At 34.6% G+C, this 15,088-nt stretch overlaps 2 protein-coding genes across 6 annotated transcripts in view; both read right to left on the reverse strand.

Moving 5' to 3' along the window:
- LOC109056255 (protein TANC1-like) overlaps positions 1-5,426 on the reverse strand; it is a 69,580-nt gene extending 64,154 nt beyond the window's left edge. For 2 of the 3 annotated variants that reach the window (XM_042757898.1, XM_042757897.1), the window contains exon 1: positions 5,270-5,425. The gene's annotated coding sequence lies outside the window, so the exon portion shown is untranslated. Of the gene's footprint in view, positions 1-5,269 lie in introns of all 3 variants that reach the window. The other variant, XM_042757899.1, reaches the window with a different exon arrangement.
- A 1,600-nt stretch (positions 5,427-7,026) lies between these two features.
- Positions 7,027-15,088, reverse strand: part of LOC109090239 (plakophilin-4-like) — a 38,964-nt gene continuing 30,902 nt past the window's right edge. For all 3 annotated transcript variants that reach the window (XM_042757902.1, XM_042757901.1, XM_042757900.1), the window contains exons 15-22: positions 14,735-14,908; positions 14,219-14,369; positions 13,902-14,094; positions 13,676-13,760; positions 10,478-10,595; positions 10,192-10,323; positions 9,340-9,413; positions 7,027-8,126 (exon numbers count right to left, since the gene is read on the reverse strand). In XM_042757902.1, coding sequence (XP_042613836.1) covers positions 7,887-8,126; positions 9,340-9,413; positions 10,192-10,323; positions 10,478-10,595; positions 13,676-13,760; positions 13,902-14,094; positions 14,219-14,369; positions 14,735-14,908 — 1,167 coding nt within the window. In that variant the 3' untranslated portion in view covers positions 7,027-7,886. The remainder of the gene's footprint in view (positions 8,127-9,339; positions 9,414-10,191; positions 10,324-10,477; positions 10,596-13,675; positions 13,761-13,901; positions 14,095-14,218; positions 14,370-14,734; positions 14,909-15,088) is intronic.

Raw genomic sequence — 15,088 nt, forward strand, 5'->3', positions numbered from 1 at the left:
CAAGCAACTGGAAAGCTCTGGTTTGACCACCGCTGGCCCTCCACCGTGAATAACGTTTTAAGTTGTACTTTCTAGTAATAGCAGGTTTCTGTGGGCCATGACTGCAGCCTAAATGTGAGTTTAATTGGATGAAAGCTGAGATTTATCAGAGCTTGGAGGGAAAAATAGAGAATGACAAGAAATAAGGTGGCGACTGGGGTGGATACTGAGGGATGAAAGCAAAACATGACTAATAAAAGTATAGGAAACAGAGAAAACCATGCATTCGGAACACAAAAAACTGCAGCAAATTTAGTCTTATAATTATTTTATTTATTAAAGTCTCATTTAAGTGCTATGATATAAATGAAAATATAAAACAGCTGAATGGGAATTTTTCATTCAAATTACACATTCAGAAATACATTCGTAGTGCTAATGAACGTCTTAGGGGTTTCAGAATTGGCAGCGCTCGTTCAGTGAGAGGGAAATGAGGACATCTTTTTCTAAATAGGTTTTATGGCTGAAACCTAAGGGAAAATGGCCTTGTTTCCTTTTATGAACAATCTGGCCTAAATCTCCTCCCCACTTTACCATTTGAATAAGACATATGACACATGGGGGGGTCTTATACAAATGTGCAGCCCTCACATCAAAAGCTGTCAAGCTCTTCATGCCTAACAAAAGCAGGTTTTTAGACAGAAGGTTACTGGTTCGATGAGCAGTTACGCAAGAACTAGTTTTCTAGCACACACTTGTCAGATTCATTCATTTCCATGATAAGCAGTGAGAGGGTGACTCTCACGGAGAGGTGTCCAGGTCATAATTTACATAATTTAATTTCATAATAAAAAAAAAAAAAAAAAAAAAATCATTCATCAGCTGATACCTGCATTTTTTTGTATTATTACATTATTAAATCAGTTATTATAAAATATATCAGCAGATATTGCTGTCTATTTTGAGATTTATATAATCAATTGGCACCAATTTAAAGAGATAACATTGGCTTATGGCAAATATTTAACCCTTTACGAATGCTTTTCCTTTAAAAGTGCATGTCAAATACTTAGTTTTTAGTGCTTTGTTATTTTCCAAGTATAATATTGGCCATTTATCATTTATCAGCATTTTAAAAGCTTGTTTTTATTTTTATTTTTTTAAATCTGTATATTTTTATATATTATGGCAGTGTTTGTTGTACTAAGAAATTAATTATTTTTCAAATGAAATAATTTTATTAATAAATAACTGCAAATATAATACAAGAGGTATTGCTGTAATTGCAAGGAAAACTTAACTGTCCTAAAAAAAATGACAATGTAAATCATTTGTGGGTCTTAACTAGTTTTATACATTTTTTTATGCAAACAAAGGAGAGAGGTAAAAATGTGACCAGAGAAGAGTGGCCATGAAGTGATTGTAGGAGAGGTGTGTGTGTAACACACATGATGAGAAAAACTATTCCCACAACATCTGTTTTTCCACTCTAACAAACATGACATCATGGGGCATCAGCCTGATGAAATGCTGAGACCAGTGACCACCCCAAACTTATACAGTAGATCTGATGCTCTACAACTTATTCTCTGGTAATTTCGACATCTGAAGTACATTAAACATTTGAGGCATTTTTTCCTATTTCAGATCCCACTTCAATACGGCCACAAACCAAAGTTAAATCTTGCCATCGACATATTGTGTGTTGATGAAAAAGAGAAAGATGTTCAAAATTCTGTCTGGATGGCAGTGAGTGTAACAATCCACACTTCATTTCACTAACCTATAGACCCAGTGGACATTAGCCAGCCCACCCTTACTCCAGCTCTTCTCAGGTCAAACATTAGCTCATTCTCTCCCGCTGAGTTAAGCACAGCCAATTAAACCATTAGTCTGCCATAAAAACACTAGAGTGAATCAAGGAACAGCAGGACTGTGCAAGCCTGTATACTTCCATTAATGAGCAAACACGGAAAATGCTCTAAAGGTGTTGACAGGGAGATGGAAAGCTATAGTGTTCGCAACGTCCCAACAAATACTATAGCACAGAGGGCATGTATTACTCACTAGATCACTTCTGGAACTCACAGAGGGAATAAATACACTGATTAAATCAGCACTTCTTAGGATTTTATGATTTTTTTTTTTACTCCAGTCAGAACTACTTCTGTAGCACTCTCTCTTCAGCTGCCAGAATTCTCTGCATGAAAACAGTCCTCCCTTTGCATTTTATTATGACTTCGCAAGTCACAGGCTTCTGAGGAACAGCAGAAGAATCCAGTGACACATGCTCACCACAGATCAGCAATACGTTCTTCTTTTAAAAAAAAAAATTTGCAAATTGCACAATTTGATCATAATAGTCATTATAAACAAAGAATCATAATGTTCATACAAAATATGCAATGTGAAAATCAAGTTCTTTTTTGATTACAGGATTAGTGTCTGCCCACTTTTTCAGTGGCGTTGGTTCCAGAATAATTACTTTCACTCATTTTTCATTCAAACTTCATTAAGGTGTTTAAAGCCATGAACCAAGCCAGCCAGCCACAAGGTGAATCACAACATTACAAACTTTTATTTAAAAATTATTTTAGCACATTTTAATAAATAATTTTACAATTTTTGTTTGAGAAGGTATTGCCATTTTGCCATTTCCTAGGATCGTCTGTAACTTCTAATATGATAAACTGGTAATTAAGAAATATTGATAATGTTTGTGTTTCTTGTGTTTTTTGTTCTTAATGTTTCAAACTAAATGATTTCTTGGGAATATTTTCTATGTTATTTCATAGGATTTTCCTATATGTCTTCAATTTTTTATTCCTGAGATATATATATATATACACACATACATATACATATATATATATTAGGGCTGTCAAATGATTAATCACGATTAATCACCTCCAAAATAAAAGTTTTGTTTACATAATATATGTGTGTATACTGTGTATATTTATTATGTATATATAAATACACACACATGCATGTATATATTTAAGAAGAATATGTTATGTTTATATATTAAATATATTTATATATAATATAAAATATAAGAATATAAATATATAAATGTATATACATGTAAATATTTTCTAAATATATAATTTATGTGTGTGTATTTATATATACATAATAAATATACCCTGTACATATACATATATTATGTAAACAAAACTTTTATTTTGGATGTGATTATATATATATATTATAATATCTCTTATTCATTTTTTTATAAACACATCATCTTTCAGGAAATTATATCATTAAACAACATGACATATCACAAGGAATATTGTTACATTTATCTGCTACATCTATTAGCTAAATTTTGCATACATGCAAATTTAATTGTAATTTTAAAGGCAAAAGTTTAGTCTTTGCAACTTTACAGACCTTCTTCATGCACCAAGAGCTTGTAACACTCCAAAGAGAAAGGAAAAATGTAAATCGCATCATATGACCCCTTTAATGAATGGTTATTGCATTACTTTAGTGTTGTGTTTTATCATGATGGTGTTTTGTGTTTGCATGAATGACTACAACTTCTTTAATACAATTCAGCTTGAGGAAAAGCTACTTGTGATAAACATGACTCTTCATGTGGCTTCCTCTTTTACCGCCTGCATTATTATGGTGGTTGTCAGTACATGTCAATAGTACAAAATAGATTTTAGTAGCAGTGTGTGCGTTGTTGGATTTAATGGTTTAAATTGCAATTTTCTTGTTGGTAAATTACAGTTTTATACAGGTTGTTCTGTAAATGTTCACATTTTTATTGTATTTTTTACAGAATTATTCTAGCAACCACAGCTGCCAGCATGTTTTTTTTTTGTGTGTGTGTGTGTGTGTATATATATATATGTGTGTGTGTGTGTGTGTGTGTGTGTGTGTGTGTGTGTGTGTGTGTGTGTGTGTGTGTGTGTGTAAATAATAATTTTAAAGAATGCAAACAGATGGCTTCAACAAAAAGATAAACCACTGATTAAGAACCTCTGGGTTCACAACAGGTATGTCTTTACACAACAGGTTTAAAAGTTATTCTTAAAAATCAATTCCCCTATGGAGAAAACAAATGGAGTTTTGACTACCAGAGCCCTATTGTTGCACTCTATTATGAAGCAAGGGCTTCATAATCATAACCTGAAGTTCAGCCATATTCTCCATTAAGCAACAATTATGCTGTTCTAACTAAAGATGGCACAAATTATCACAAGAATGGAAACGGTGCTTGGAATGCTCACAGTGGAAGTACAAGACACTGAAGGAACCGTAAGGATTAAGCAGCGGGATAAGGACAATATCTTCTTTCACGCAAACCCACAAGGCATGTGGTCCATGCTCTTGCAAAATTCAATATAATTTGATAGGGCATGCAATAACAGATTCAGTGATCAGAACAATGGCAGCAAGCTTTAGAAATGAAATCCTACTCTGCTTACCGCAAGTGATCTGATTACTTTCTGGCCGAGGGCAGCAATAACAGACGTCTACTGAACTGAAAACTTTAACTAACTGAATCTAAAGGCTTCAGGGTACTGTGTGGAAAAGAGATGAGAAATGCAAGACAAGCAGGCATGGAGGAACAGCCACAGTCTTGGTTTAGCTGACCTTTACAAATGCAAGAACAAACACATTCCATTACTTTGTCAAATCTAGTATAGCATGTGTGCATTGTGTGTGTGTGTTTGTGCACCTGTTCAGTGTCAGTTGGCTCATGACCCTGGCTGGAAAGTCTGGGGTACATCACATTTTTCCTAAAATGAGCATGTGTGTAAAGAAGAAAAGAAACTCTCAGGCTTCAAGTGTTGATTTAAAGATCCAAAGTTCCTGACTATTAGTATTTGCAACACAAAATATCCACATGTGATACCTACCTCTTTCCTTCCAAGTCTAGTACAGTATTCTTACCACAGACAAGTGGCAAGAAAGCAACTGTTACATACAGGCTTGTTTGACTAATAAAATAAAGATCAGCAAATGATTTAAAAATATGAATCAGGACTGCAAATTATTTGTGTCCAAATTATGATCAGTGTTGCATGTGACATATCACAGTATGACAGACAATCACTGCTGTTGAGTCCGACAAGGTAAACATGAGTTGTCCAACAAAGGACGCTTATAAAACAACCGTGAAAACAATTGTGAAATAAATAACGCTGATACATCCGTTAACACGAACGCGCCTCTGTGCAGCAACTTCACGAGACCAAAACTGGCAAAGGTTGTCCGTTATGTCTCGTGTAAAAACATGAGTCAGATTTAAAGTTTTTAGAAAACTCACCTGTTTTAAGAGAGATTCCGCTTAGTCTCTGCCTGCCACGCGTGTTTCTCGTTCAGTAAAAGTTTATAACTGGAGTGAGAGAGAGAGAGCGGCGCGCGCTCCACCAACTCCGCCCTCTCGCGATTCCGTCAATCAGAACAGACAACGCGATAAACTGACTCCGAGTGAGAAACGACTGTTCACACGGACCTTTACAAACGCTCTTTCCTTAAAAAGAAGCATATTAGTATTTTAAATAAACAACATAGCCACATACAATTTTTAAACAAAAATAACTAAGAGGTGCTAGCTATCATATCTCCAAATACCTTAAGCTCAAAAATTGTAAAGATGAAAATCATGTTATCTTAGTTATCATGACAATTAATTGAACATGGATAGAATTTGAATTTTATAAATAATTGTAGCCTACTATTTTGATTTGAGCAGATGTTGCTATTTGTTCTAATTATCGAGAGCTGCTGTAAAACTGTTCTTTTTTTCTCTAATTAAAATGTTTTCAAACTGTTTTCTTGGAAGAAAAAAAAAAAAAATATATATATATATATATATATATATATATATATATGTGTGTGTGTATGTGTGTGTGTGTGTGTGTGTGTGTGTGTGTGTATTTCCCATAAATTCTCAATTTCCCATTCCATTTTTTTCTTCTTCTTCCTTTAATTAACAATTACATCATCTTCCAGGAAGTGACATCATTTTTAATCTGCTACTCCTATTAGCAAATTTTGGTATATATAAATGTAAATTTTAATTTTAAAAGCAGAAGCTCAACAATACTGAATACTGTAAACTGTTAATATGTGTAAACATTTGAATGTTTTTAACTTTGTTTATTTCTATTTTTTATTTGATTTAGTTGTAAATCTAAAAATGTAAGTAAAAAATTAAATAAAAAGCAATGGATCTGTTGAAACTGACATTTTGTGGTAGTATTTGGTTTGTCATTAAAACATTTCATCCTGTTAGATAAATAATAATACAACTTATTGATTTAATATTAATTTGAGTTACATCTCCTCATTGAGTAATGACCAACTTTAGCTCTGCATTTTCATCCTGTTAGGTTCCATAAGCAATTTATAATTTCTAAAATGTGTATGAGCTTGACCAGAGCACATTTCAGAAAGTCCCTATATTACATCACAAACATATTCTTTCTTATTTTCTTTCTTTCTTTTTTAAAAGTTATTAATAACAAGAATGACCCTTTTGTTCATATCTGATACAGTGGAGCAGGAACTGACCGCTTATAAATATGTGCTGACAGAACACCATGTAGAAGTAATAACTCACCAGGAAGAAAATAAACACACTGATATGTATCAGGGGTTTTCACTCCCTCAAACCACTGGTCCATAATATCTGTCCCGTTATATCTGCAAAAATAGTATGGAGCTGCTCATATTTATGTGCAGTATCACCGACTCTTCAGCGTCCCCGTGTGGCTATCGATGGAACATCTTTCTCATTAATATTGCAAGGACTTCACTTGTGAATAGCTTAAGGCCACTGTCTGCTAATAAGCACGCCAGTGTTACAAATCTGGGTGTCATTTCTCATTCTGAATTGAAATCTGATTAGCTAATTAATGCTGTCGTGATAAATAGCTTCTTCCAAATGAAAGCTACTGCAAACTTAAATCTGTCCTCTGGGTTATTCTCTGTCAGAATGCTTTAACACAATTTGTAGTGCGAAAACCACTTGAAAATAAAATTGAATTCATTGTAGACAACATAATCCAACATCAAATATTAAAAAAACAAATGTTATCTTTATTACATCTAAATATTCTGATAGTAATAACTTTTGCCTCCATAAGGTCTCTTACATTTACACACAGTTCTACATAGTGATTTATCATGGCACAGTTTTTTGTGCTTAGTAGCACAGATCACGGTTGTACAATAAACTGATGTAGTTGTACAAGACATCATGGAACATACATAAATTTTTACATTAAGTAGGTTACAGCAATGAGACCAGACAAATTGCATTTTTGTTTTCCAATGCACAGAACATTATTATTTGTGTTTTTTTCTTTTTTTCTTTTACACTGCTAATATTTCTTTATTAGCCTTTTCAGCCAATATGGGATTTAGTTACACCTTTTTATTTGGCTGAAAAACTGAGGTGACTATAATAACATGCCATAAAAAATAAAATAAAAAAAAATCATAAAAAGATGGTTCAAGTTCTCAGTAAATCAGACCTTAAGCACGCTTTACTGTTTAAAAACAGCAGATACTGAAAATTAAAGTCTTTGGCTCACACTCAATCTCAGGTCAAACTAATTCAAGTTCATTTAATGGAGCATATAATCTCTCATCTATGTACACACACACACACACACACACACTCACTCCCACTCACACCTGCGCACACACAAGCATCTAAATGAAAATGAATGTCACTGCACCAGCTTGTTTGCACACACAAAACACAAATTAAATTTGTCGAATGATAATGAACCAGTCACTTCAAATGCAACATCTTGTCCAAACAACGGTCTTGGAATCCACTGACCCAGATATGTCTTAAGGAGTAACACCTCCTTGCAATATTCTATCTATGGCTACACGTTACATGAACAAATACACACAAACATACACGCCTACACCCAAGAGTCAGGTGAGGCCGGGTAGGGCTGAGTTCTGTATGAAGGCCTGCGTGTGGTGGAGTAGAAGTCCACGTAGTTGGTATTGGGTTTGAGCACCTGCCTCTCGCTCACCACTGGATAACGAACCGGATCATCCAGGTAAGCATCCTCGTAGCCCATCGGAGACGACAGGTACATTCCAAAAGTGTCATAGGTGCTTTGATTTCCCTCCTCTGGGTAGTAGAGCCGGCCATGCTGAAAGAGGAGACAAAATGGGTACCTTTTTGTCCATCATTTACATGTTATAATAACAACTTAATAAAAAAACAAAACAAAAAACCTGACACCATTTACTGAACAAAAATCAAGTGACTTCATCTGAAAATGTGTATATAAATATATGACAGATATATATAAAATGAATACTTTGTATTTATTGTCTCAATTTTTTTTGGTAGATAAGACTTTTAATAAATTCTTATTTTATTTTTCAACATTTTAGTATCACTACAATAGTAAATATTACCAAAACTATTAAATATTTTATTTAATATTTTTTAGTTTTAGTTTTAGTTTTAATAATCCTGTTGAGTGTTTTTGTCATTTTTATTAGTTTTTGTTTAGATAGGGTTTTTTTTTAAATCAAAATTAGATTGTTATTTTAGTACATCAAGAAATGTTGAAAAAGCTATAAAACAAGTTTAAGGGTTTTATTTATCTTATTTCAGTTAAAGTTCATTTTATTTCAATATAAATTAAGGTTTTCTGTCTTAATAGTTAACTATAATAACCATCACTACCATAACAATCCCACTTTAATCATCTTATCCTATATTTTGTGATTTATGTCAGGAGACAATCTCAAATCGTCAGTCCTGTTTTAGTGATGTTTTTAACAGTAAACAATTATTGAAAACCTAATATTTGTAAAAATATTAGCATTAAAGCTTTAAAAGTTTAGCACGAAAACATAGTCCAATAATCACATGCTATTTGTCCCTTCAGACCAATACGTAAAATAAAATCTGTAGCATTGATGGCATGTGAATTTTTCGCATTGGTCTGGACAGACACATTAACAGCCATTCATTCATATTAAAATGTTTATCACAGACTTTTCGTGTCAGTGTGAACAGGCCTGTCATTGCTGAGTCATGATGTAGTGTGAAGTGTGTTAGTATATCCCAACAAACATTAATATTAACACTCTGAATAAGAGATCAATTGATGAAATCTTACAAAAATTAAATATTTTACCTTAAATCTAAACCCAGATGCTTTTCACCACAGATTTTTGTGGGGAATTATCAAGGGATAAACCCAATGGATTACGTAAACCTCATCTGTTGGGATTCGACGCATTAAATCCAAGTCAATGGTTATCGTTTGCAGTGGGCATTGAGCATCTGGGTTCAGCCGGCTTCAGATTCAGCAATTTCTTCCTCCTTCCTTCCTTTCTTCAACTCACCTGTGATATGCGCGACTCCTCGGCTGAAGGAGAGGGATAGGAACTGATAAAATAGGCAGACTGTTTTCCAGACCCTAAACACAGATGAACACAAATTTTAAAACAAGATTTCTACTGTATAATTTGAACAGAATTAATATTTTTCTATTTAGCAGGAAGTCTGTGGTGAAGGTTTAATTCTGTGAAGCACAGTTAGGGCAGAGAGCAGGGCTGAGGGTTAGATGGGCGGAAACAGTTCAACAGGGCAACAGGCCTAATGAAGACCTCCCTCGCACTGACTCCGCATTCTGAATCACAACCACATAATCAGACCCTCCAGGCTGAAGTACCACCAATCAATAAAGAGTAACTACGGAGGTCAAGTGCTCTTAAATGAATGGCCATTACAGCTTCCGACCAGACAGGGGAATAAAACTGATTGCTCTATTAGTTGAAGAGAGCATGGGTGAAATATCTATTAGCACATCAGTCCAGCTTCTTGATTCACAGACAGATTCTTCTGTTGTTTTCCAAGAGTGATGTACCATAAATCATTACAGGCTATGCTGCATAGTCAGGAATTGATAATGTATATATTCCAATGGCATTTGATTGGATCTTGACAAGGATTGTCAGGGGATGAACTTAAGTTTATTGGTTAATATTGTTTTTCCCTGACTGCACAGCATTGATCACATCAGTAGAAAAGTCAAATCAGAAATCAGAAAATTGTATTACATAGTGACAGAAAATTATAAAAGCATTTTTTTTTTAAAATTACATAAATTATGGATACTTAGGATCTGGTTATATTTTTAAAAATGTTGTCTTTTGTCTGTTTTGATGTGGACAGAGGACTCAAGGAAAGCTCACCTGTATACTGACTTGTGTTTCGGTTGGCGTCTCCATAATAATTATGAAGTTGCATAGACGACTGGGTCCTCCGCTGATTTAAGCGATGACCTCTTATACCCAACATGGCAGGGGAAGAGGTGGCACTGCCTCCTAAATGTGGAAAAAAAGCAAATAATAATTAACAATAAACCAATTCAGAGTACAACCAATTAATAAATATTAGCATTTGTGAGAAGTGAGTCATTTCTCTGTAGCTTCTACAGAATTACATTGGCTACAATTCCTTGCTGTTATAATGGCCCACCTGATTGGATAACAGGCGACATCTGCACGTTGCTGGTTGGCAGAGTAGGTTGGGAACGGTAACGGTCTCGTTCCAGTGTTGACACTGGGGTGATGAAGTGGTTCTGGTTCCATCCATCCTGATAAACCACAGAACACACAGTTCCTGTTTACATCTACTATAATTATCCATTCCAGGTGATGCAATTACAAAAGGTCAACCGAGACAAAGTATTTTCAGTCAAAGTCAATTTGAAGTCATTTTGTTCCAAATTTTTGATGAGAAGGTTGTTCCTTTGTAACTGTTGTTGTAATGATTGATATTTAGATACCATTGGTACCTATAAATAAATCTATTGTTTTCCGCAAAGCACTAGTGTATACACTACAACTTCTTTTAACATTTTCAGCTTGTGTCGTCTCCGCATTTTGTTTGTGTCACTGGATCACAGCATTTTGGACACTGTTGACACTTCAAACATTTTTTTTTTAATAATAATAAATAATTTTGTTAAAATCATTTATCTATATTTTTATTTATAATTTTTTTTTTAATTACTTAATCATTAATCAGTCTTGTTTTCCATTTAATTATCTAAAGATCTAAAACAAGAAAAATTTAAAAAAGTAAACATAAACAAAAAATGTTTATGCTTAAAAAGAAAAACAATTTGTCTATATATATGCTATGTGTTAATGTTATAATAAATGTATAAACAGAGCTGTTGTAGAGTAATTATTATCATTATTACTGTCTTTTTAAAAAAAAAATATTTTACAGAACGACAGTAAAATTGCAATACTATCATTTTTGAATGTCGATGGAGTTGTTGCTTTTTCTTGGTTTTTATTTTGGCAGAAACCCGCAGGAAGATCTCAGTGCTTCTTTTTGTTGACAACAGCATGTAGATTTATAAATGATTCTCATTACGAATTTGGGAAGATGTTTGTCAGACGTTTCATATTGTCACATGCCTTTAAAAAAAATTCAAAAAGTAACAAGTTCAGCGCAGATTTTCCTCGCACTGTGGACTTTGAACCCTTGCGTCACAAGCTCCTGCAGCGCTGTCAGAATACATGCAATTTGTGTGTGCATTAAACAATATAATATTCTGCAGTTTATTTAGTAATCATTTGAGGTAATTTAACCTAACCCCCAGCATCAGCCACCTCTTCTTCTCATTGGAGACGTGATGCAGCACTAAATAGTCTCTCGCTGTCAGTGCTTTGTGCTTGTAATGATCTCTGTGTGTTAGGTTGATGTTCTTGAAGACTCTTATTCTCTTTTAGGGGTGTCGCGATATACAGGTATTGACGATAACCGTGATATTCAAAGCAGCAATTATCGATATCGTGTTAATTTAGTGTGTGACAATATTCTGGTATTAGCGATAACCGCAATATTTAAAATGAACAGTTCTCTTATGATAACACCACATGTAAATTCTCCAGCGCCAGTACCTGGTTGAGCTCCCAGGTGGCAGTATTGTCCCTTAACACTGACACCTGTCACACAAGAAGAAGACGCAGCGCTTGCAGCCAATATGAGAGCCGTGTTTGGCAGAGTAAGTTGCCATTTATTTACCAGTCATAGAATGGGAAACGTTACATTTAAACGTCTTGACTCGTCTTATTTTTGTATTTTGCAATCAATATGGCCTGTGCGTAGTAACACTTTATTTCTTTGTTCAAATCTATTAACAGTTACATGATTAAAACTGATCTTGAAAAACTGAGCGACCACATTGCTACATTAAACTCTGTAAAATGTTAAGTTGGTCGCAGTGCCATACACTTAATGCTTCATCTGCGGTCATTCTTCAATAAGGTTCATTAGTTAACGTTAGTTAATTACATTAGTTAACATATATAAATAACAAATAATAATGAACAATATTTCCACAACATTTAATAATCTTAGTTCATGTTAACTTAAGCATTTACTAATGCATTATTGAAATAAGTTGTGTTTGTCGTATAATGCACTGTGAACTAACATGAACAATGAATGACTTTTTTATTAACATTAACAAAGATTAATAAATTGTGTAATAAATGTATTGTTCATTGTTCATTCATGTTAGTTAATACAATGTTAACAAATGACATCTTATTGTAGAGTGTTACCATTAATATTTATTCATCAAACTGTTGAACTTGACAGTTATTTTCTCTCTTGTTATTTCATAGGAGCTTCAAAGAAGACGGAGAAAGCCAGCATTTATCAGTATCCTTATGTTCGTCGGGTGAAAAAAAAAAAACTCAATAAACAAAGTAAAAAATAATTTGACTGACCCCCCCCCCCCCCAAGGTTTCTATAGATATCATGATATTGTGAATTCTTATGGCCACAATAACCGTGATATGAAAAATCTAATATCGTGACAGCCCTGTTCTGTTTATTTAATCACGTTGTTTTTAGTTTTTTTTTTAAATCATGTCAAATAGCATTTATGAATTGAATACACACGAACAACCACAAAGTCGCAATTAAGAGTCGGAAACTGGTGGCTCTGTATTGGTGGTAAATTTGTTAAAAAGAAGGAATTTTTTTATATATATAAAACTAAGTTGAATGTACAAAATACCATTGTATTGTACAATTATGTTAGATAACATATTACAATTAAATTTACAGAACCTTTATAAACTGAAATAAAAACATAAAAAAAAGAACGCACTTCAAGCATATTTTAATTCATCATGTTTTAGAAATAGCATTTAAAAATTTGCTGAATTTTATGTAGAAATGGTACTTCACCATCTTGCTCCAACTAAAGTGACTTGAACACACCTGACATCATAATTTCAACTTCCCAATTCGTAAATACGAGCTTCCTAGGAGGACTTGAACGCATTTTATTTCCTGTTAGCTGTCATGGTTACAAATTATGTTCGCCACCTGTTTTGTATTTGGTGGCTTGTATATTTTGCCATGTGTCTGCCTCTTTAGTTTAACATAACTGTCTCTGTTATGGTGTTCGATATATTGCTTTCCAAACTTCTTTGCTACTGTATTATTGATAATTTTGTTTGTTTGTTTGGTTTTGTAAATAAACGTCTACTGCTATATATTTCTCACTGGAAAAATATTGATTGTGAACATTTATGCAGTGCACACACATATTTATTGCTGTGCACTTTTGATCAGATCCTACAGAATGGATGTCATGAAAACATTAGGATCCCTCACCACAGAGCAATGGTTGAGAACATATACCTTTTTGTAGAGGGTGCGCAGATCTCTGTACTGCCACAGAGTATTTAGCACCTGAGCTGCTGCCTTGACCACCTTCATGGAGTACCTGCCACAGAGAATAAGATATTATTAAAGATATACTAGGACATTCAAAGAATAAAATGGATTTTGTCATGAAACAGTGTGCCAACGCCAAGTGACATATAAAACCGCCCACTTCAAACAGCCCATAAAATGAGGTATGCACCTCTCCCCACGTCCTCTGCTGATAGTAACCAGTTTGTCGATGCCGCCCGTCTGGGCGAGAGCACGGGCGTTCTCCATATTCCTGCTGGTGACCTCATGCAGCGCACAGCAGACCGCTGCCACCGTCTCATCCGACAGCAGGGACGGCCCATTGCCAGGGAGACGGGTCACTAGGTCCCGCATGGCGTATTTTCCTTTCAAAGCAACCGAATTCAGCAAACATTTATTTTAGAAGATGCAATGCAGTTTTAAATGGCCACATAAAACTAGCATAAAAAAGGAATGTAAAGTTCATAGCAATAAGTTTGAGTGACTGACCAATGAGCTCCTTGTTCCTGGCGTCCAGAGCCATGTTCCGTAGAGCAGTGGCCACAGAGCAGACCACCCTGTCATTATCCATTCTTAGTAGCTCCACCAGTATGGGCAAACCCTTCTCTTTACGTACAGCAGCACGGATGTACGCCGCAAACTGAACGGTGAAAGAGAGAGAAAAAGAAGGTTATTATCTTTCAGTTAGCAAGAATTTGCATTAACATTTACTGAATTTTAAAAACTGTGAAAGTGATGCAATCCAAACACTATATCTAGGTATCTAGTCTACTACTAACTTTAAAAGCATTTCCAAAACAAAGGATGCAAAGACAAGAAAACAAAAACTGTTGCTGTATTAGAACCTTGAGGCTACATCTGGTCAAATAGCGTGTGTGTGTGTGTGCGTGTGCAGGACATACCCTTCATCCACCAGCCAATTATGTCATCCATATAATTCAGTTCTATTTTGAACACTGTGGCTGTATAATCCAGTTTATGTTATAGGGACCACAAGCAGCCTACCCTCCAGGTTCCGGCGGAGAGATTCTGCAGAGACCCGGCTGCTCCTTCCAGCGTAGCTGGGTTTGAGCTCTCTGCCAGCAGAGTGAGGTAAGGTTTTACCACAGATGGATGCCACAGCATCTCTGCGCCCTTTGGACTTCCAGAAAATCCAGGAATAGGCCCCACACCATCCCACTGCATCACAGGATTACACAAATAGTAATAGGTCAGTTTTAGCTGTGAACATTCAGTAAAAATAACTTTCGATAGCAACTACTAAATTGGCTTCTGTAAACATAAAATGTGAAAAACAAACATATTTATTAATGTATTATTATTGTTTTATCATATAATCACTAATAATTTAAAATGACA

Source organism: Cyprinus carpio, chromosome A6 (genome assembly GCF_018340385.1).
Source record: "Cyprinus carpio isolate SPL01 chromosome A6, ASM1834038v1, whole genome shotgun sequence".
NCBI classification, from domain to species: Eukaryota; Metazoa; Chordata; class Actinopteri; order Cypriniformes; family Cyprinidae; genus Cyprinus; species Cyprinus carpio.